This window comes from Corvus hawaiiensis, chromosome 16 (assembly GCF_020740725.1).
Source record: "Corvus hawaiiensis isolate bCorHaw1 chromosome 16, bCorHaw1.pri.cur, whole genome shotgun sequence".
Taxonomy (NCBI): domain Eukaryota; kingdom Metazoa; phylum Chordata; class Aves; order Passeriformes; family Corvidae; genus Corvus; species Corvus hawaiiensis.
In genome coordinates this window covers 10432802-10456676 of record NC_063228.1, presented here as the reverse complement: position 1 = coordinate 10456676, position 23875 = coordinate 10432802, and the positions used below count along the sequence as shown (strand labels likewise).

Here is a 23875-nt window from a genome sequence, read left to right as displayed (position 1 = left end):
GTCCTCATGCTGTAAGTTATTGCCGTCTCCTCTCAGCTACAAAGCCATGTAATGGCAGTTTGTCATGGTGACTGAGTTAAATTCTACAGGCACTTGGTGTCAGGATATGGTAACTTTTGTGTCTGCACATACAATGACTGCTTCCAGAAACTATCATGTTTTTAAACTGTACATATTTATAGCATCCTGCTCAGTCAGTCTAAGAAAACACACTGTACTGTCACTCATCAGGGCATGACAATGTCTTTCATTTGGATATCATTCCTGAAAGTATTTTATTTGAAAATGTTCCTGTCATAAGCTGGCTAAGTGTAATTGTCAACACCTCTGTGGCTTGAAGCCAAAAGTTCTGCAAAACAGAGACTTTTAGATGAGTTTGTGATGAAGACAGTCCACAAGCAAACAGCATTTCATTGCCTTCTGAGATCCTAAGGCACCAAAACAATGGACTTGCATTACCAGATGCCATTTTCCAGCTCTTGCGGGCACAGTGATTTTATGATTTTTATGAAGAGGAGACAGCAGAAGGGCCAGGGTGTAAAGATGATAATTTCTTGCACTTCAGTTTCTACAGATAATCAGATCAGAAGATTGCCCTGGCTCTTAAACTTTGTGCTCCTGACTTTGCGGACTTTCTGCTCTCCCTGAGTACTATTTTAAATGTATGAAAGTATATCTGTGGTATGGTGAATTAGCTGAGCTTATTTTAAACAAATGAGCTAGACCGTGGATTGAGAGTGGCAATGAGAGGAGAAGAACTGATGCATGTCAGATATGAAGTCTCATAGCTCCCAAATAGGTGGAAAATGTTACCAAATTGGAGCATTGTGTCTTTCATGAGTGACCAGTGCCAGTAGGCACACAGGCAAATCAGTGGAGAACTGAGCACCAGAATCTGGAATCATCTTTGTGATTGATCATTTCCCAGGTTGGGCTTTTCCCTCTCAGCTTCTGACTGTTAAAAACAGCTGCAAGAGTGTTTTTTACTCTTGCTCAGTGACTTGCTCCACTTGCTCAGAGACTGAAAGTAGGATGAATTAGGGGTCAAGCACTGACTCTTGTGCTATCACAGGTGTTTCACTGGTTGGAATACTTTTTAGCCTTAGCAATGTCAGAGATGATGTAGGTAAATCAAACATCATCAGGACATGACACCAGTTACTGGAAGCTGGGCATCTCTGCTGTGAAGGTGTTAGCATGGTCCCTGGCAAGATTTTAGCCTTGGCCAACTAGCAGCTTCACAGGCAATTTGCAATGCAGTTCAGGGATTAGAATGGACACAGCATTGTTCTGAACAGGGGATCTGGATGATACCACCATATCCTGAAGGATAAGAAGGTTTAATAGACTGCATGGGTCTGGGCTTTATTGTCATAGAATGGATTCAGGAAGTATTTTATTTACTAGGAGAGAGAAGGTCTCAGAATTTAGCAAAAGAAAAGTGCTGACTTCTAGGAGACCATGAATTACTGAGAATTCAGTTCTGTTCCTCCTTAGCCAACATACAATGAAAAGCCAAAGCCTTCTGCTGAAGTAACAAATCTGCTTGTTCTGCATGTCCTGCTATCTGGCTTTTTTACTGCTTGGTTATGGCATTCACTGAGACAGTGCATATTCCTTTTTAACTCTAGATCTTGAAGTTGATGCCAGCAGCTATGAACAGTTAAATAATGTGGATTTCCCGTGTGAAAATGGAGATGCGTTGTACCCCTGTTCCAACACCACAGATGCATATGCTAAAATAGGTATGAAAGCAATTGTTGTTTTTTAAATAATTATTTTACAATCACTTGCTATAGCTATTTCTTACAAATTCTATTCTCCATCTGAAGCCATGGCATTTACTCAAGTAGCCTTTCCCTCATGCATGGTAGATCTAATTTAGAGTACCTGAACCTGTGCGTTGTGGGGAAACTGATTAACAGTAGTTTGTGGTTATTGGGGGGAAATCTCTCTATTAATGTCTCCTTTTGCTTAACATTTCCTGTCTCAACTTCTCCTTTCTTGTGATCTTTATTTCCTGAACAACAAGTTACAAGAAAAACTTAATTTAACTCTTCAATTTTACTTACACTGCAGAGTTCTGTTAATGAGAATAAAAATACAAGAGTTTTGCTGTGACGTTTACTGTATCATTACTGTGTTCCTCTTTTTTTTCCTTTGTTGCTAGCTGAATTAGTAGAATATGTGCTCAAGGATCAGCAGGAGAAGCAGGTCGAAGACATTTTTGGTAAGATCAATACGGCAAAGACTTATTTTCTCCATGATAATGTTCTGGCTGACATGTGCTTCATCCCCCCAGTTTGAACACAAGTAAAGTTTCTATATATCTGGTATCTTCTTTTTTCCCTCTGGGTACAGTGTCCCAGGTTTTCCTTGGAAAACTGAGGATTTTATGCATTTTTGCAGGCCTTTCTCAAAGATGGCAGTTTTGTCTCTGACCAAGCTGCTGATCATGTCACCATAGCCATAGAATATGCACAGCTTAATTGTCCAGTGCAGTAATACCCTCAAGTAGCATCACACTTACTCTGAGCACAACAGGGATGATACACAGAAGTTCCCAGAACACTTTGCATGTGTATAAATACAGTTCACACACACTGATTTCTGTCCAGGATGCACAGAACTGCCTGAGGAAGCGTGTCAAGTTCTACTTCTCACCCTGATCAGTACATCAATGCTGTAATATATATAGAAAATATATTTTATATATATATTATATTTTTATGTATAATAAATCAGTCCTTCATCCATCCTTGACCAGAGACATTGCTTAGCTTGTGGTACCAAATTGTTGTTTTGATAACAGCACAAATACAGCTATTTGCTATTCCAGAACAGATATATCAATAGGTGGCTGTTGAAAAATACATAGAGTCAGAAGATTCACAGAATATCTGTATAGCCTGTTTTATGTTTGAGCAAAATAATTTGGATTAATTTACCAAAGGTCAGTCCTTCCTTAGAATAATTCTGGCTGCAGGAATCTCACATGGCTTTTCAAATGATTTGTACTGCTCCCTGGTGTGTTTAAAATTTGGGGGGGTTTTGCACTTAATGGCAATATTTTTATTTGTTTTAGAAAAAAACAGGATACAATATTAGTACTTAAGTATTTTCCAGTAAAAGTATGGTATGGATAACTTCATAGTTCTTGCAACACAGGGTATGAAATCTTTTTAGAACTCTGTCTCTTAAAGGATCTAATCCCTTTAGTACATAAATTGAGTAGTACTGAGATCACACTGTGGTACAGCTGCGATTTTTTATCCTTTGCTCATCATTAGAGCATTGAGAAGTAGTTATGTTTTATTAGCCACTGAATTTATAGCAGTAGATTAATAGTTTGCAGTTCAGAAATTAACACAGGGTGACAAAGTTGCATTCTGAGCTCTGTGGGCTTTCTAAAATCATATGGACCTGGATACATCTTTTATTGCATGATTTGGTTTTTATCTGGAGCATATCTCATCTTTGCTTTCTGTTGGTGTGTTTCTCTTGTTTTTACTTCTCTCTGTAATTTTTTAGGAGAACAAACATTTACATTTGGCCATATTTCATGTTTTTAGCAGGGAACCTTATTTTGGATGACATTGCTGCTGAAAACACTGAGAAATTTCCTGACATAAAGATGCAGACATGTCTTAAACGAAGTAAGTGTAAAACAGTGAGATTTGAAAGGCTTTGTGCCCGAGTTCTAAACTTGCATTACAACCCCTTGGCTTTAGCAGAGCCCCAATGCACTTGTCATGCAGTTCTTCACTGACACCACATGTGCTTCCTCTGTCTTTGTTCACACTCATGGGCTGGAACTGAAAGCAGCTCTTCCAAGCGTAGAATTTACAGTTCACAGAATTTGTTGTCCTGTAACATAACATTAAACATGTTATATTTCTTTGCATATTTGTCATCCTCATGACAGTGTTGACTTTGTTTTCAGTGTATCTGTAGCTTAGCAAGCATTGGCTGAACAATTGCCTCTTTAATAGCAGGAACAACAGCAAAAATCTTTGGCACAAAAATCTACAGCCTAATTAAAACTTCACAGTCAGAGTGAAATAACATGAGGCTTTTCACATTCATTTTTATACACTAGACCTGTACAGTTCTGAAACAGCTGAATTGAAACTGATAACACCCCCTTCTACTTTAAAAAGTTAAAATAAGTTTCATGGGGTAAACTTAAAATTACCAAAATTTTGTCACTTACTATGACCTTTCTATTTTTCAGCCTTCTTAGGCTCTGCAGAGAGTTACTGTGATGCTTCAGAACCCAAATATAAGAAAATTGGTAAGTCACTGGCTGCATAGGAAAAGGCTATTAAACATATATTGTCTCATGTTTCAAAATATCATCCTCTGTTAGGTATTGTAACTAACTTCTAGAAAAGGTTTGCTCTCATAGATTTGGTGATTTTGATCATCATGCATTTTCATGCTTCTGCAAAAATCACATTTTTATATTCCTCTGATTAATTCATGATATAACAAATCTATGTCCTCTTATCTGCAGATATTAAATTGTGCATCTTAGCATCAGTTACATGGTAGCCTAGGAAAAGTTGGATCCTTATGCTTCAAAAGTACATGTTCCTGCCAGGTGATAGGAAAATTACTTGCTTAACATCAGCAAAGGCATAGTTGAGCTTTCCTAAATCCACATGAGAGAAGAAAGCAAAATAGTGGAGAAGTGGGTCAGCGCCAAATTTTGTAAATTTTATCAAGTACACCTTTTTTTTCACTGGATTTTTGGAAGATGTCTGACTTGGAACGAAGAGGATCAAACCCAGGAAATGCAAAGCTATGAGCTGAGTCATGTTACCCATCATGCTCCGCATGTCCTGGGTTTGATCCTCTTCGTTCCAAGTGAGACATCATCCAAAAATCCAGGGAAACATCCTAGTGAAAATAATAACTGTGAAGAGATGATTTCTTGGCCCAGTCCATGCTGTAAAGTCCTTTAAACCAAAGAAAGAAAGGGAGAAAGGGAAATTTCTGGGTTTTGCACATTGTTTGACCATCTACAAGACAACACCTGGGGCCAGCAGGCAGGCTAGAACTTGTTCCTTAGGTGTAAACTGCTGCTTACCCAAATGTAGCCTAAAGGGATATTTCAGGCAGAGCTAAACCAGCAAAATACTCTTCCAAAATCCATGTGAGAGCAACCAGTTGTGACTATTTTATATTGTGTTTTGAATGGACCTATTACTCATTGTATGCCAGCACACCTCACAAGCCTCCTAAGGGGAACTCTGACTGTATCAAACCCTAGGGGCCATGTACATGTCAGGCAGGGCAGCCAAACCAGTGTGTAATCTAGAGATTCATCCAGAGTGCTTGGATCTTGGGACTGCACCTCAGCACAATTCAGGTAAGGAACTGGCATAGACTGCATGAAAGTCATAGAGAACATACATGTGCACCATGACTGTGACCCAAGCTGGTTTTTCAGTGTTCTTGTGGAGTTCTGAGGGAGTGATGAGGGAGGATTGAGCAGAATTAGCTGTGAAAAAATATGTTTGCTAGCTCTGGGAAGGTTATCAGAGTTTTTACTGAACTGGTGCCTGCTAGTTGTAGCTATTTAGACACAGGTGAAGTTCCTGGCAGTTAGTACCCATTAAAAGTACTTTCTATTTGCTTAAGTTCCTTTACTGATTTGGCACTTTTAAAAGCCCTTTCTGCCACACCAACAATAATAGTTTACCATAAGGAAATGGCACATCAGTTCCAAATGCCTCACCCTCCAGAACCTGCATTCCAGTGGGAAGTATCATTACAGAGCTAACAGGTGCTTTGTAAAGCTGCACCTATCCTTTTGCTGGAAGTCCTTAGAATAGGAGAAGAGAAGGTTTCTCTACTGTCCTTGACCCAATGAAGGTGCTGAGGAAGGAACATATACATAATTCAGTATAAGTACTGGGTAGAAAAAATCCAAATGACAAAAAGATGAGCTACTTGACAAATTCAGGGGTTTATTTAACCTGTCACAAGTGTCACAGTATGATCCTGCAAAAGCAAATGCAGCAGCTCTTCAGAGGTGTAAGACTACTTACAGTAAAGAGAATAAATAATGTGTATTAGAGTTCAAAGTAGTAAGCCAAGGATTATATTCTTCCAGAGGAATCGAATGAAATAGTGGCACATACCCCAGAAAGGTTTGTAGCTCCTGATAAAAACATCAGACCACAGAAAGTGATGAAATACAGACTTACTTGTTGCAGCTAGATAGGAGAGGGAAGGAAAAAGCAAATCCAGTTCTGAGAACAGGGGTGTGGCAAAACCAAGGAAACTAGCAGACTAATTCAAATAAGCAAGTGTGTCTTACTTGATTTGTAAGAATCTTTTGGTAGGCAGATGAAATTGTACAATGCACAAGTCTCTCTCCCCATTTGTCCTGTTCTTGGAGGGAAAAATGTGCTGCAGACAAGATGCATCTTTAAAAACTCTAGTGTTTGTGACCGTTCTTTGGGAGACACTTAACACACACTAGTTGTCCTTACAAGCACTGTAGTGTCTAAGTAGGGAGTCAAGGTCCCCAGTTTATTGCTCTTGGGCCTCTCTACTCTTGTGCAATATTGAGACAACAAACTGTGCTTGGAAAATTGGTACAGCTAGTGTAAGACCTTGTTATGTCTTATCTGTCAATCATCCATGTGTAAGATCATGTACATCTAGAAATAAGACAGACCAGGAAAGATGAAGAAAAAGAAAATTTAAACAGTGAACTACTGAGAAGAAAAAGTGATCTACTACAGAATTTAATAAATACATTTTAGATTTTGAAAGCTAAATACTTTCCAGAAAGCTATTGTGAATTGTTCTTGCTTTTGGAAAATCAAAACACAGCTGATCAGAATCAAGTGGTTTATCGTATTTACTGAGACCTCTTCTTTGGTTCCTTTAACTTCTACCAATGAGACAACTTTTTTCCTTTTGTTTTGCTGTTTTATTTTAAAGTGGAAGTCCCTGCAGTGTCTGCAGGGGATGGCAGTTTCTTTGCTATGCCTTTCAACAGCCATCCCGTGAGCTGCACCTCCCTAACTAACCAGCACATGTCCTTTTCTGTTCCTGCTGCCCATGGACTGGAAAGAAGCTTCATAATTTCTGGTACGTAGAGTACAGCTGTAGGTGTGCACTTGTGCACAGGCTGATTTACATAACGGGAAAACTCTTATAAATCTTGACATTGATCATGAGCAGTGGCAGAAAAAATGGGTATGGCAGCTGTTTCAGTCAAGCACTTAAAAGTGTGGCACTCACTAAAAGATTGAAAAATATTCAAGGGAATTGCCCCTAATGAAATAAAATTAATCTTTCATTTAAGTGGTGCAGGTTATAAGAGAATAGTTATTTACTATATGCTAATCTAAGTAATTACTTGTCTTAAGAACAGGAAGTCACAAAATTTTTGCTAATAAGCTTTAACTTAGTTCCAATTTCTTTTTCACCCAGAGGTTTGTAAAGGACTGAGGGATAATTACATTTGCAACAGTAGAGCAAAATCTAGGCTGTGATTTAGCTCATAAAAGCTGAGCAGTAATCTCACTGATGGGCTGTGTAGCCACCTGGTCTGGGCCATGCTGGGTAGCAGAGGGTGCTCATGGTACACTGAGAAGAGCTAACGACAAAGGCCCAGTTCAAGACCTTTCTCTGCTAAATCTGTGCTGGTATGGAACCAACAGCAGTGTGTAAGTTGGAAGCCTTGAAGTACCTGAAGCAAGCCGAAACAGCATAAAGTAGCAGAAGAAATTCTGTCCCACCTACAGAAACTCAGAGCTATGGCTGATTAAATTGCAAGCACTGAATCATCAAAAAATGTTCCCAGTGTGGGTTGAGAGGGAGGATGCTTGTACAGCTTGCATGATGTGCAGTTATGTGGGAAGGATGTAGTTCATAGGAAGGTAAAATTAATGCAGATACATACTATTTACACATTTTCTCTTTTCTGGATCTCTGGCTATACATTTACAGACTTTTCCCGAAGCACTTTTCCTTATAATGATAGAATTTCTCTTTAGACTATGAAAAGCAGTGACTCCTAAAAGCTGGGTAATCCCTTGTATTTCATGCTCATCATACCTTGTAAGTGTTTTTTCTTTAATGGATTCTATGGACCTTATGTGATCCTATGAATTCTCCACAGGGAAGTTTTGCCTAGAAGTGGCCAAAAAGGATAATTAGCTTTTAGAAAGCTTTTTCTTTCTTATAAAGCTCTAAAAACAGAAGAGTAATTATTCTGCACTCATTTCAGGATTGTCAGAACCTTTGACCTCAGAGTGCCTACCACTCGGTATGACAGGGTACCAAGAGAATCCAGGCTTTGCAGGTCCTCCTCAGCAGATATTTAACTTTGTTCTTGAAAATGCCACATCTGATGTTATAGTATATCCAGGTAAGAGCAATAGCCTTTCATCCACATAAAGAGGCATAAAGTGCTAAAAAATCAATGCTGCCAACAGCAGCATTGATTAAATTCAGTTACTGATAGCTATGATATGCTGAAAACTGTGCTTTGTTTCTTGCCAGTGCTGACATCTTCTATGGAAACATTCGTATCTCCAAGTTTTCCAGTTAATTTATGTGGTAAGTAGAAAATTGGGGGTTATATATGTACAGCACTTTGAACTGGGAGAGGAACCATATTGCTTCTACTTGAAGTCAGTTCTCCCCTCCAGGCTTTACTTATATTGACCTCATTGAGGAGAATAAAAATTGATGGCATTTCCTTCTTTGTATTGATCACTGGCTGCTTAGTCTGATCCAGAACAAAGTGCAGATAAGGGTTGTAGAGCTATAGGTTCAGCAGCCAATCCACTGTGTTTGCTATGACATCAGTTTCTGGAATAAGTCATGTTTAGTTAAAACAGTTCAAATCCCAGGGTGCTGGAGCACCCTCAGAAAGTGAGAGATGATCTGATGCTGGCATGGCCTGAGTATCTTAAATGCTTGGTGCTCACAGCCAGACTGCAGCCAGCTCCCATGGAAGCCCCAAATCCAACATGATAACAACTTATTTAACTAAACAATACTGTAGCCTAATGCACAGAGAGGATTATAAAGAAATCAGAGCCATAGTCAGGATAGAAAAGTCTCACTTCAGGTAACAAACTTTCCTGAGACACTTTTCTTCCAGCCCTCAGAAAGCTGTTGGAACCTGAAGTTTGATGTTGTTTCTGGTCCCTGTGCCCAGTACGGGGGTTTGTTGCCCTCTGGTGGCTTCCACCACCCCAAAAGCAAAAGTGTAACGTGGAGATAAGCGGCAAATATCCCTAGGTGTGGGGAAGTCTTTGTAAATTGTATATACAGTTTATGTGAATAAACAGTGCTGATAATTCCCACTGACTTACTGCAGCACAACACACGTATGCCACAAGCCTTGGAATTCCAAATGAAGCAGCAGAAGAATTAGCACGTAAGATGCCAAGCCAGTTTATTTTCCTTTTTTAAAAATTATTCACTCCTGACTGATTTGACCAGTTTCCCATCTAAATGTCTCATTACAGATTTTTTTTCTGTTCTTCCATTCTGTTTTCTTATTTAATAAAATAAACAGTAAATCAAAACCAGACACTTGCACAACTCTATTTAATATCTTTCTTACTGGAAGTCTGTGGTGCTTCCCTTTTAGAAGCAACTCTGAACTCAAACCATTCTGAAAGTTGCTGATACACAGGGCAGGAATTAATTTCCAGATCTCTGAAACTCTAAGATTTGTATTTCTTTTAGACCACATTCTACATCAAGATGATCAAGATGATATTATGGTATGAAACACATTTGTACATATTTAGGGAGATTTATCTGGTTTGATTTGGGTGATTTTTTTGCACACTTCTGCTGTGTGTGGTTACAAGACTCTGAGGTTGGGTTAACTCTGAGGTTACAGCCTCTGTCAATTTAAATTCTGTCTTGCATCTGCAAAACTCTTCCTACCAAAAGTTCTGTCAAAACTGATACTCTGCAATTATTAATGTGTAGAAAATGTGCTCTCTCTGAAAAATTCCCAGTTTCTTTATGTAAAGCACACAATTCATCTGACCCAAGTGCAAAAGTCTGCAGGAGTTTGGAAACAAACAGGTGAAAAGAAAGAAAATCAGACAGCAGCAGGATTTTGTCAGGGAGAGTAATGGGTAAATACTGTTGCCAACTGTCTCTTCTCTGTGAATTTCATCCTTAGTGCTTGGTTACAAGGTGTAGAATAACAATAGGAAGCTATTGCTTTTGAAGACATACAGAAGCACTATGTGTGAACATGAATTTATCAAAACACTGACATTTGAAAAGAACAGTGGATGTCACCTGCTAATGGTAGAACTGCTTCATGCAACTGTCAGAACAGCTGTGGTTATGTTTGGTGCCATTTTGCCTCCAACAGTGCATGTCAGCAGAATTCTACTTGAGGGAAAATTTTTTTTCATTTTCCTTGTAAAATTAACAAATTATCTCTCTTACTCTGAATATATGCTGCAATGAACTTGAAAATTTGCATTAATCTTATTGTTAAAATTAGTAAAGCTGAATCATTGATTATCTAGGCATCTTCTTCAAGTATATTGTTTTGTTTTTCCAGGTTTAGAAAAGTCTCAAAAAGTTCAAGATTCCATAATTCCTTCTAAAGAACCTTTCAAAAGACCAGGTAAGTTTAAAACTCTTGAACTTAAACCTTCCAGTATTTTTTGGAAAAATATTCTGTTTCTTTCCATACAGAAAAGCTACTTGTAAGAGTCATTCAGCAATTTGTGAAGCTGTTCTGAGGGTCTGAGCACAATTCCTGGTTTCAAGATGTTAGACTTGGCTTCCTTTAGATATCTAGCTGTAGTAACTTCTTAGCAGGCCAGTGTACTTAGGTGGTTTTATCATCTCTAGAGAGAGCTCCAAAATTACTCAATTCATAGAGCTGAAAGTGTCTGTTGTGCCTGCACTTCTCAGCTGCAGCTGAATGGGGTAAATCCAGACCTATGGGCTTTATGGGAATGCCTGTGCTTTCACCATATTGCAATTAGGCACTTAAAGCACCATGAAATGATGTTGTAGTCTGTGGACTGGTTCCTTCAGTCTGTGTGTGCTCTTTATTTCTCTAGAGCAAGTGGAAACTTTCTGTTCATCACTTAAGGATTATTTCCGAGACACTTGCAAATCTGTGACCATGGAGCGGGAAGTAAATCTGGATCACCTGTTCATTGATGGGACACTTGTTCAAAGTCAAACTGAAACCAAGACTGGAAAGAATGGTGCAAAAGCAATTGAAAAGGAGCTGGTAACTTGCAACCTGCAAGACAAGGAAAAGACAGCCATTGATAGAAGCCAAATATTTCAAATCCCACCACATAAAGACTTAGAGACTAAAGTGATTGTGGTGCTGGGAAAAGCAGGAATGGGAAAAAGCATTCTCATTCAGAAGATCTGCCAGGACTGGTCCAATGGAGAGTTTTCTCAGTTTGAATTTGTATTTTGGTTTGACTGCAAACAAATAAGCTTGCCTGAGAAGCAATATAGCCTGAAGGAACTGCTGCTTGAATTTTTTGTAAAACCTCAAGAGGGAAGCACAGAGATCTTTGAGTATATATTGCAAAATCCTACTAAAGTCCTTCTGGTTTTTGATGGTTTTAAAGGATTGCATGATCACGAGAATTCTCCTCGTTGCTCAGCCAGCCAGCCTGAAAAGGATTTGTGCAGTATAAAGGAGCTGCTTTCAGGACTCATCCAAAAAAAGATACTCAATGGCTGTACTTTATTATTTACAGCAAGACCAAAAGACAAAATGTACCAGTGCATGTCCAAAGTGGATAAGACTATTGAAATAGCAGGATTTTCCCCTCAGCAGAGAGAATTGTACATAACCAAATATTTTGAAGAATCACCCTACTGTGATAGTGCACTGAATTTAATCAAAGAGTGTGAGTACTTGTTCAGTCATTGTTACAGCCCTGTTATGTGTAGATTTGTTTGTTTTCTCTGTGAGACAGTACTTGAAATGGGAGAGCAAAGTCTTCCTTCAACTCTTACTGAAGTCTTCCTGAAATTTTTTCAGCAGAAGATAATGCTTATGCAAACAGATGTTACAACCACACAAAATCAAGAGAGTCTTGCTACCCTAGCACGTATAGCCTGGTGTCTTGGAGAAAAGCACCAAAGCACCATGAAAAGTGATCTCCTTCCTTCTAAGGAAGTTAAAGAGTTTGCTCTGAAGTATGGTTTTTTCCTGCCATTTGCGCTCCCCAGACATTCAGATAGTGAAGAGGAGGAATTTGGGAGCACATTCTCTGATTTTGCCATTCAGAATTTCTTGTGTGCACTTCACCTTTTGTTAGCAGAAGAGCTCAAGGATAAAAATCTAACAAAGTACCTGTCTTTTCTATCCAAGAAGAAAAAACCTTATAACTGGTTAGATTTAATGCCTCGATTTTTGGCTGGTTTGATGTTTCTCCAGGATGACTCCTACTTCTGCTCTCTTTCAAATGAGGATGCAAAACAATCAACCAAGAAGCAGAAAACACTCTTGAAATACATTAGAAGGCTGCAGATTAATACCCTCTGTCCAGAGAGGTTGCTGGAGCTTTTACATTGTGTTTATGAAACACAGAACAATTATCTTCTGCAGCATGTGGCCTTAAGACTCGAGCCATACTTGTCTTTTCTGGGCATAGTTCTTACACCACCTGATGTCCATGTACTGCATTCAATTTTGAAAAGGTCAAGAAAAGAGTTTTCCTTGGATTTGCGAAACAGCGGCATTGACATGCAAGGGCTGCAAGCCTTGGTCAGCCTAAGGAATATGACATCGTTCAGGTTGGTCACTCTGCACCCCATAGCATTATCCATAGCACTGTGCATAGATGACACTTTCATGCAACAACAGCAGTCACATCTGTTGGTTTTGCATGTTTGTTACTTCACAGGGCCTCCCTCAGTGACACAGTCGGGCTCTGGAAATCTTTAGAACAGACAAAAGACTACGAACTGCTGAAAGCATCCACAGAGAAATTTGTTCTTGATCCCTTTAAGGCAAAGACAATGAAGGACATCAGTGACCTCTCTGACCTTGTAGAGATGCAGGAGAAGATGATGAATTGGTAGGTTCATTTATGATCAAAACTTCTCTTACACCAACAATTTATGAAAACAGGGTTTCACTACCAGTGCTGGACAATGGAGTTGTCTGCTTGTCCAGAGGAGAAGTAACTAAGGGCAGTGCAAGCTTCTGTGTCATCTCAGGGGGCCCTCCTACCCTGATGTGAGGTGGCTGTCGTGGCAGGGAGGAGCAATGACAGCACCATGCACAGCAGTCATCAAAACTGCCAATAAAAAAGCCAGCTGTCACTTCTCTTTAATCTCTGGGTATGCCATCTTCCAATTGCTTTCAGTTACATAACTTGGGCTGATTCTTTTCCCCTGTAGCACCTGTGCATAAATGAAAGCCTGTTTTGCACTGGTCCCAAATGGCCTGAGTCAGTCCTTCAGCCCAGGAGGTAAAAGCTTGTGTTACATGGTCTAGAAACCCTGAGTTCCATCCTTGCTGCTGATGTAGCTAGGGGATTGATTGCAATTAAAAACATGCAGAAATAAAGTTCTGTTGTTTGGGGGTTTTTTTAATGATGACTTCAATTTTAACTCGGATGGAGTCTTTTGATTAAAATATAGACAAAACAGTTTAATGTTTGACAGAAAATAGCTGATTTAGAAAAAAAATATTTTTACGTTTTATTGGAAAAAGAGCAAACATTTGCACTATGAAAGGCAATTATTGGATTGAAATTATTCAGTTGAAGAAAGATTGGAGCAGAAGTTACTGTGAGGTTTCCTGGTTCTTCAGTTAAGGCAACAGTGGTTTATTTTCTGTAAAAGTTTGCTAACAAATTATTTTTAAAGCATGGTTTTGGCTGCTAAAATATTTATCATACTCTGGTTCTACTGTGATTTATTTAGTGTGCAAGGAGCATCTGGTTGCACCCGCTATGAAATTCCTGCCATCAGAAACCTCAGGAAACTCGAATTTGCGTAAGTGCTAAACTTCTACTGATTGAGATGGTTGTGTTTAAAGAGGAGCAGTCATCGGTGTTGGCTACAGCCATTGCACTGATGTATAGTCAGCTTATGGTAAAGCATTAGGTAAACCCCATTTATTGCTATCTTGCTATTCTCTTAACTAAATTTATTAAGTTATGGCCAAAACTCAAAAAGCATAATTTCTGGCTCCTGCAGTGATACAGATCAACAGATCCACCAATTTTGTTTGGTTTTAGTACAAGTTATCTCCTTACCACCAGGTGTAATCTTGTGCCACACGGCATAAAACATCTTGACTGTGATCCAACTACTTAGGAAATATTTTTTCCCCCAGAAACACTCAACTTTTCTACCTAAGACTTCTGATGTAATTTTCTGCCCTATCAGAGCTAAGGGCATGAGAGGATTACATCAGAGAATGTCTCCCAAATAAATTATTTAGCACCCTTTTCCTGGAAGACAGAAGGTTGACTTGGTAACACTACTTTAAAAGTGAGGTTTTAGTAACACTTCTTTCTTTTCCTCCAAACTGTAAGCAGCATCCAAGGCTATTCTATTGCTCAAAATATCATGCCATAGCATGGGAATTCGTTTGGGCAGAAATTGCAGCAGTGCAATGGAGAATTCTCATCAGGTCCTGTTTCCTGCTCTGCAGATCTAACCCAACCTGGGACGGCTATGCTTGGCCTCACTTCTGATTTTATGCTGCTTTCTCTCCTCCTTTCCTCTTCCTGTTTCCCTTTATTTAAATTTTGTTCAAAATTCTAATCCTTTTAACTAGCTGAAATTGTTCTGATACCAAAGAAACTCCAAATAGGATCTGAGAGACAAATGCTTGGAGCATGAATATCAAAGTGCAATTTTTGCTTTAAGCAGCAGTAAAATGCTGATTTTAAGTTAAACTGAATTGGCATTAGTTGGGAGAAAAAATAATTTTGTTTACATTTCAGTTATACTGAGATATATATATATATTTCATCTCAAGATTATACTTAAAATGAAAAACCTGAAAAAGGTAGAGAAAGAACAGAAATACAAGAATCTAAAACAGTGAGATGAATCTTGCAAAGAGGAACAAAAAAGTGGCAAATGCATATCCCACTGCTGCTGTGCGTGCTCTGTCCTGACCTTAGCCTTGTTGGTCCTCATCTGGAGGCTTCACAGCAGAATTCCTTGGAGCAGATGGTAGGGAATGGCTGTTTCTGAGGAGTGTAAACTAGTTTATATTGGGGGCTGCAGGGAAAGACCTTAAAAATTCGTGAGTTTTGCTGCTTGTGAGCATGTGAAAAACCTGCTGAATCTGTATTTTCTTCCAGTCTGGGTCCAGCATGTGGCCTTCAAGGATTGCTAAAACTCGTGAAAATTCTTGCAGCATTTCCATCTCTTCGGCATTTAGAGTGAGTTCTGCTAAAGATTAACTTTGCCAACGTTTCTCCTCAGCAGCCCTTGATGATGGAGGAGCTCTTGTACCCAAGAAATATTTTATTTGCCAACAAGAGTCCTTGTTTGTTGACCAAACTGAACAGCAGAAACATTCCCAGACTGTAACAGCAGACTGAAAGCTGACACTCCCCATCCTCCCTCGAGACACCTGGTGGTGGTTTGTTCAAAACTCCTCAGTTCCTTCCTGGGGTGTTCCTGGGTGGTTAAAGGTTCAGCCCCCTGAATGCTTCCCCCTTCCTGCCCCACCACTGATCAACTGCCTGCAGTGACTTCTGTCTTCACTGGAGCTCCAGATTATCCATGACAAACCAACTCTCTTGTAGTTTTAAGGTGCTTTACACTAGAAACAGTTGTACCAGCAGCAGTCAATGTTGTGCCATGGAATCTGTGGGAAGGTTACTGGGTTTAGAGAGGGCCTTTGGCCTTACTCAGCCCATTGGCCATTTGTCTGTAGTGTATCTGGCCTTTTCACGATATTTCAGGAGAACAATAAAGCTTTAAAACTGAAATATGTCCAATATATCCCAGATTATCTGTCAGATTAGAAGGGGATCCAGTATCTGAAATTGTGACTAGATATGAGGAAAAACTTCATTTTTAATACTCCCTCTCTGGAGAAGGAGCTATTTAGGCACAGATTTACAGCCTTTGCTGGATTTTGTCAGTTCAGTATTTTCATGTGCACAGGAAATCTCATTTCAGCTTAGCTGGAACACAGCTATTTCATAACCATTTTAATAACCTTGCATATCAAAGGAAATGGGTCAAGCCATTCAACTAGTAAAAAAAAAATTCTTAGGCTGTAAATTTGGGCAGCAGAAAGCTGCTGATTAGAGAAGCTGTAATTTGTGTGATGCTTCATGCTGATTGAGGCTGCTGCAGAGAATAAGCTTTTCAAGATAGATAGAGTGGTCTCTGAGGTGAATAAACCACAAAAATTTAGATTAAACGGGAAGCTAATTCTCTCTTTGTCGTCACACAGCCTTGATGCTCTGAGCGAAAATGGCATAGGAGATGAAGGAGCAAAAAGTCTATCTGAAGTGTTTCCAACCCTGACATCACTGGAAACATTAAAGTAAGTGCAAGGTTAACAGTTCAGGGAAATTTTGAAAAGAAACAGATTAAACCTAGAGGGTTAAGGGACTGTGTTAACAGTTATGGGCAAAAGTATCCCATGGGCATGGAAGACCAATGAGCCTATGGAGATTCTTGATGGGTACATTCATTAGACAAATAGGTTAATCCTTCCTGGCTTCCCTTCAAGGGCTCTATTTTGCCCTTTTCTCTGCATTTGGTCTAAACAGACTGTCCAAACTATATTTTAAAAAATGGAAAATTAATTTCCCCCACATTGTAATAAATTAGAATAAATGTGCTCAACTAACAAAGTGATCTCACTATAGTTTATCACAGAATAAAATAACAGACCTGGGTGCAGAGAACCTTGCTACAGCTCTCCCTTCCTTGTCCTCCTTAAAAACACTAAGGTGAGTAGTTGTATCCTGTTGAGCTGTTTTGTAAAACATACCTTGCTGTTTCTGTCAGAAACTACTGAATATGGAGCAAAGAGGTAACACTGCAGCAGCCAAGCTTTTGACTGCATTCTTGCATAAAGTCTTCAGAAAGAAGAGGAGAAGTAGTATGACAGACATACAGAAGGATATCTCAGGAATATAGCAAGGACTGCGCTGATTTTTAAATCCAGTCCATAATACCCACTTATGAATCATGTCCTGCACAGATGTGCACCCAGGGCCACCATCTTCTGCAACAAAGTCGTCTGTGTTTGCTGATATAGGGACAATGGTCCATCCCACTGCATTGGGATATCTGGCACAGGCCTGAATGAAGTAGGGAATGCAAGAAACCCTGGTGTGCAATTCTGGAATAATTTGGTGATGGGGAAATCTTTTGAATGCTGTACCCCAAATCTTTGAGCTTCATTTTTTGGCAGATTTTTAATTTGATCTAATGTAAACAGAAATTATCTTATTATCCACAGAATAATAGAATCTAGACCTATTTTTGCTGTACCTGTGCTAGGTGAAGGAGGATGTGGCCATTTGCCTTACTTGATACAGAAAACATGAATGTGTGTTTTAAACTTTAACTGCAAATAAGGATAAATTGAAAGTTAAGATGTACTAACCATATTTGAAAACCCTTGATCTAATATCTGTTTACATTATCCATTATTCAATTGTGACTATACTGGTTTGATTTTCTGCAGCTTGTACAATAACAACATTTGTGATTTTGGAGCAGAAAATCTGGCGAAAGTTCTTCCTGCAATGACATCTTTAAGAGTGCTAGAGTGAGTATGAAATCTTTTGAGATGGCCCAGGAAAGCTTATTTCCTTGAAGACTGAAAATGCAAATGTCCCATGTTTGGTTTTAGAGGAGACAGAAACTGAGGAAAATGATTTTGGGGAAATTTCACAGGGAAAATGTGCTTACGCACATCAAATAGATAGTGAGTGATTAGAAAGTGATTAAGGAACAGTTCACCATAAACCCAACAGTATTGGTGTTAAGGTGGGAGAATAGGGTCATGGGGTGCTGGAGAATGACCTCAGGTACATCGAAAAAGGAATCCCTCAGATGAGTTAAAATAATGAAGTTCTCATTCAACCCTTTGAGTATATTACTACAGGTTTTTTGAATCAACAATCTATTTTGGATTTTTTCTTTTTTTCAATCTTACCCCATCTGCAGATTAGCCTATATAGTATTTTTGATTTTGAATTAAATGTCTGATTACAGAATTTGATTTGGATTAACAAAGTTGTTTTTATTCCTCAGTGTTCAGTATAACAAAATAACTGGTGTTGGAGCCCAGCAGCTGACTGACAGCCTACGAAAATGTCCCCATATAAAGAACTTGGTGTAAGTCTCTTGACAAGCTGTTTGCTGTATCTTCATCCTGTAAAACTGGGTTAGAGATCATGCTAAAGCTGCCTTCTGTATTTGTCAGATTTATAAGAAGCACAAAAGGAGACATCACCAAAATACAAAAGCAGAGATGTTAAAAAACATCGTCTCTGGTTTTCAGCTGCGTTAGTTCTCAGTGGTCCCAGGCAGACGAGCTTGTCTTGCCTTGAACAGCTTACACTGAGCCTCCCTTTGTTCATCTTCCACCCTCCCAGAGAACCAGGCCTACTCTGTGCTGCACCACCTGTGTTTGAGGGATAAACAATGAACAGCCATCATTAGAGGTTAAATAGACTGAAGCTACCAGTACACACTCAGAGGAAGGGAGTTTGATGGAAACTTCGAGAACAGTTAGAGACAGGAGTGCAGTTGTGCCCTGTAACCAGAGTCAACAAGGTTATGGAGTACTGCTTTTTTCTAAATCAAAATGCATTTTCCTTTGCCCCATAGCTTATATACTTTCATAGCACGACAGTCAAAGAGAAAGACAACTTAAAAAAAAAAAAAAAAAGAAGAAGAAAACAACAGCAACAACAACCAAAAAAACCCACAAACATACCAAAAACACCAAAAGGAGGTGAAGCAAATTACACTTCTTAAAATGTCTTTCCTTTCTGAATTTGCCCTTACAGGATGTGGAATCCCACAATTCCCTATGGAGTTCTTGAACACCTTCACCAGCTGGACTCCAGGATCAGTGTGTAGATTCAGAGGATTCCATAAAGGTAACATAAACCTTGGCTGCCTGAGACGACCAGGTTTGTTTCCAGGCTCACTGGCAGGAGGCACAGTAACAGCATGGATGAGTTGGAAGATGCTGCCCTAGAGTGGCACATATCAATGTCTCATCAGGCCCCCTTTCCCTGCACTCACCTTGCATCCCCCACCTCCCTGGCAGCTGCACTAGCAGACTGCAAGTGCTATATTAAGAAAAATGGACTTCTAGAACTCCCAGTTCAGCCCCATTCAGTGACTGGCAGCTGCCCTGCTTACCTTCTCTTTTCTGTTGTGGAAAACTAAAGCTCTGGGTACTTCTCATGTTTAATAGATGAGTTACGTACTCTTCAGAGCTTGTTTTGTGTTGATTTTCAGTAAGTCCTTTCACTTTTCCTTTGTTTAATACCAATCCTCAACAGCTGCTTGTCTCACTATGCAGCTGTACCTGTACTGTACTCAGAGCAAAACACTCCCTCCTACATTCCCTGTTCTCAGTCTTGTTGTGTGGTTTAGCCCCTGGCAGCCACTTTTACTTCATTGATTCTGCCTGCACAGTTTCAAGGATCCTTGCAGTATTGCATTGAGAAGAATTTAATAAGTTTGTCAATGATTACCAGGATCTGACTGCCTTGATGGTCCTGGACTGAAGGAGCTGCAGCCAGGATGGGAAGTTGGGGGGTTTGTGTAGGATTTCTGTTTCCAGTTTTCTGCCATGTGCTTCCTCTTGCTCTTAAAAAAAAATATGCAGGTTGCATCAGTGAAATGATGCCAGAAGAATGAGATGCCAGAGTCAAGCCAGATATCAGATGTGCTCCATCTTTCTTTAGATGGCAAGAAAACAAATTGCAGTGTGATCACCAGCTGCATGAGCCATGCTTTAAATGGGCCTGGCCGTGGAATGGCTGCAGTTGCCAGTGGCTCCCTGGACCATGCAGTGGGCCAAGCTTTTTGCATGACTCCTGCTCTCGGTGCAGTAATCACCAGATGTAGACTGGGCTGTTTGTATGGCACTGACCTGGCTACAGGTTGTGGAAGATTCAGGTGCCATAGCAGCTTCACAGACCAGCTTTACACAGCAGCAGTGAAAAATTGTGGTGCTCCTTACTAGCCCACAGTCAACTAAGTCTTTGTCCTGTTGAAAAACCCTACCTACTTAGGAAAGGAGACATTAGGGATATGAACACCTGCATTAGCACTGAGGATAAATAGCAACAGGAAGTCTGGATCCTGTCTGCCAACCTTGAAACATCCAGCATCCACCAGTCACTGTTGTGTGTTTACAAAGCTCATCAAATCTATGATTTTGGTAATCTTAATGGTGATTAAGTCTGATGGGTGTACATCTGATGTTCTGTTTTCATCATTTCACAGATGTCATAAAGAAGAGGGGAGGGTGTCCTCTGTGCTTTCCTGTCTTCTTGCTGCTTTAGGAATCGGTGTTTGTTCGTTGCAAAAAAGTCACATTTAAGTTTCTAAGTGATGCTTAAATTGGGTGAATTACAGAGTTTTAAATGCTGTTCAAAAACCCAACTGTATTTCTACTGAAGTGATAACGAGTTAAGCAACATCAAATTTCAAAGATGAAAAGAACATCTGGATACTGTGACCACCATTAAAGGAGACCAGGAACCACCAAGATATTGATACCACAAAATTCCATCACTGATTCATCGAAGAGCAAACTGAAAGCTGCTCAACCTGCAACATCTGAAGCACTGAAAGATCAAATCTGATTGTTTATTTCATGGTGCCAGTGGCAACTGCCATCAAATTTGGTCTGATGATTTTGGACTTTTAAAGCTCAGTGTTACAGATTTCACCTGTCTGTATGGCCTGATTTGAAGCATTAGCGTGAGGAGCTTAAAAAAGAATCACCAGCCCTAGAAAATATTCTGATATAATAAGATTATCCACAAGAATCTCAAAGTTGCTCTTTTCTTCATGCTAATAATCAATGCTGTCATAAGGGATATAAACATATCTTCTATGACTTGTTACAGAATCCTTCAAAAAGATTGGGGGGAAAAAAAGAAGTAATGAAAAGAAAGGAATTAAAAGTGAAAAACTACAAAGGATTTTTCTAACATTATCACAGAAATCCAAATGGATAAAAATAGCCAGTTTATTGCACACAAATCCTCAAAGTGACAATCTTTGAAGGTTTTTACTTTGTCTCAAATGAGAACTTTAAATTCATATACCTGGATTGGTATTTAATTTCTTAAATGCAGCTGGCAGCATAAATGTTTACAAGCACCAATTTTATACTTGACAGTGATATCACTACTGTGTGTGGTTTATGTGGCCTTCTGGAACAGAGTTATGAGTAACCAGGCAATCACAGACAAAAGCATATTTCAAAGCACTAGCATGCTTATGCTGCTGGTCTCAGTCATCTGGGGGCCAAATATTCATCCTGCTGGCTGCAACAACAAACCAATTGTCTCTTTTTTCCTTTATTTCTGCTCTGTGAACATGAAGAGAACTTAAAATTATGCAGAGGCAATTGTCAGGTCAGGACCACCATTCTGGCTTCCCGTCCAGATATAGTCTGAGACAGACCAAAAAGGGATGGAAAAAGCTAAGAATGCTCAAAATGCTACAAATGAGGAAGTCTCTACTTCACAGTTAACTCAGGGTTAGTTCAGCAACCTCTTTGAAATCTCTTCTGCTAGGAAGCACTGACAATACTGACTCAAGGATCTGTGCAAACTAGAATCTCTCAACTAACCTCTCAAATACTCTGTTTCTTGGTCTTTAAAAAATCCCTAATTTAAACAGTTCAAAACCACAATCTTATGTTCTTTCCAGCAAGTTCTACTCCTCTGCTTAAGTTTCAGTGTCTGCAGAATCTTGACAGCAGGGATGTGGACAAATTAAAGAGAGTGGACAAATTAAAGAAAGAAGGAAGCAAGGAAGGTCTGTTTCTGAGAGCAGGGAATCAGACATAACGTGAAGGAATAGAGAGCAAGGTGGAAAAACTCTGTGGAGAATATGATTGTAATTAGAATGCATTAGTACTTTTCTTAACTATCTGCATGGTTCTTCTCTCTAGCCAAACTCTAGCCAAAGCCATGGATAAAAAAAATCTTACTTATACTCTCCTCTTTGATCTGCTTGAATGGGAAGTAGTTTGAGCCAAATCTTGTGTGATATTCCCATTAGCCTGCAGCACTCCAGCCATGCACATCCATGGTGAGCCCTTATCTTGGCTTCTCTTAACTAAGCTTTGGATGACAAATGCCCCTTTAGGGTTTATATTCTGCAGCTGCACTTTACCGTGACTGAGTCTGAGAATGTGCTAAATATTACAGAGGCAGCTAAATGTTACAGGATGCTGTCTGGACTGCTCAAATCATGTTGGGGGTACTGCTGTTCTCCAAGTTAGTGGGAGATGTGTGTTTATAATATAAAGATTGTAAATTTTGAGACAGTATTTTGGTTGTCTTTACCCACCTTTTTTAAAGTATTAATAAAAGTATTCTGTTTAACAGTCCCTTGTAGTACCTGTTGAAAATTATTTCCATTTTTCTCTTGGAAATACTATGAAACCACACAGAAACTGCTGGCTTCTGACACAGTACGAGGCTTGGGGCTTCGTACTGCAGGTTAGTGAAAAGCACTGTGTGAGGGACACAGGATGGTCCTGCTGGCACTTAACAGTTCAGTGGGCTGGAAATGGAGAAATAATTCTTTCTTAACAGGAACAGGATCTTGCAATGCCAACTGACAGACTGCAGGTTCAAGATCAGGAGATACAAATGTGCTGACTGAGGCCACCTGCTAATAAAAGCAAAAAGGGTTTTTCATCCTTTCTAAATCTTTGCAGTTAAAAGTTCTAAAATTAATCCTGGTTCAAAGTCTGGATATTCTTATGGCACCAAACTCCTCTAAAATGCTTTTGTCAAGTGAGTACCTTGTGCATAGAGACTGAATTCACTGGCTACCCTCAAAGAAGCTGTTGTGATCAAATCTGTGTTCTAAAAAATCTTTTAGGATGAGAAAAATGCAGCTCTCTTTATATACATCTCTTTTTGTTGTCAAAGAAACCCTGCTAAAATGCCAAGGATTGTGTTATCATGGTAGTCAGAGCCTGTAACATCCTTTAAATGCAGGAAGCTGAGCTGTTCTGAGAAATCATAAATCTTGATCTAAGATTCAGAATCTCCAAAGTGACTGACTCAGTGAAATTTGTATTGCTTTATTGTGCACTGTGCCACAAAGCCACTGCAGAGAATTTATTACAAACTACTAGGTACTGCAGAAAGTACCAATAGTGACAAACTGAACCATGTTCTTAAAATGGCATATGTGGGACCCTGAAAAACTAGCAAAGCCACCTCTGTGAACACTATGAATTAATAATTATGGAAGCAGCAGGAATGCCCCCTTCAGTAGCAAAATTCAGCCTTTCCTATGTTAGTACCAAATGGGCACACAAACACAAGCTTGACAAGCTTTTAAACTTGGTTATTCTTTCTATAGGTGCCTAAATGGGGACTCATCATCCCTAAATGTATTTGTGTTAGAAAATTGTGCCCTAAGTGACTTCATTCCTGAATTGCTGTCCAGGGATTGCATAGAACAAAACACTTATCAGTGTTTTAAAGGTCCTGAACTGCACCTGATGAAACGTATCTTGGAGAAACACTACTTGGTTCAGTGCCAGTGCTTCTTCCCCTCTTGCAGAAGGGGCTGAATATTGCATTTGGAGCACAGAATTTTGGGAACTGGGAGCTAATTTCTACTGCCTAGGAGCTAAACTGTGCTATTT

General features: G+C 39.4%; 1 protein-coding gene across 1 annotated transcript in view; it reads left to right on the top strand.

The window, feature by feature from the left end:
- CIITA (class II major histocompatibility complex transactivator) overlaps window positions 1-22597 on the top strand; it is a 28336-nt gene extending 5739 nt beyond the window's left edge. Inside the window, exons 3-21 of the mRNA XM_048321258.1 lie at window positions 1632-1745; window positions 2171-2230; window positions 3573-3656; window positions 4235-4294; window positions 6961-7110; window positions 8255-8395; window positions 8530-8586; window positions 9356-9415; window positions 10574-10639; window positions 11085-12792; window positions 12903-13076; window positions 13930-14001; window positions 15327-15407; window positions 16436-16528; window positions 16857-16940; window positions 17684-17767; window positions 18256-18339; window positions 19017-19109; window positions 20473-22597. Coding sequence (XP_048177215.1) covers window positions 1632-1745; window positions 2171-2230; window positions 3573-3656; window positions 4235-4294; window positions 6961-7110; window positions 8255-8395; window positions 8530-8586; window positions 9356-9415; window positions 10574-10639; window positions 11085-12792; window positions 12903-13076; window positions 13930-14001; window positions 15327-15407; window positions 16436-16528; window positions 16857-16940; window positions 17684-17767; window positions 18256-18339; window positions 19017-19089 — 3245 coding nt within the window. The 3' untranslated portion in view covers window positions 19090-19109; window positions 20473-22597. The remainder of the gene's footprint in view (window positions 1-1631; window positions 1746-2170; window positions 2231-3572; window positions 3657-4234; window positions 4295-6960; window positions 7111-8254; window positions 8396-8529; window positions 8587-9355; window positions 9416-10573; window positions 10640-11084; window positions 12793-12902; window positions 13077-13929; window positions 14002-15326; window positions 15408-16435; window positions 16529-16856; window positions 16941-17683; window positions 17768-18255; window positions 18340-19016; window positions 19110-20472) is intronic.
- The last annotated feature ends 1278 nt before the right edge of the window (window positions 22598-23875 follow it).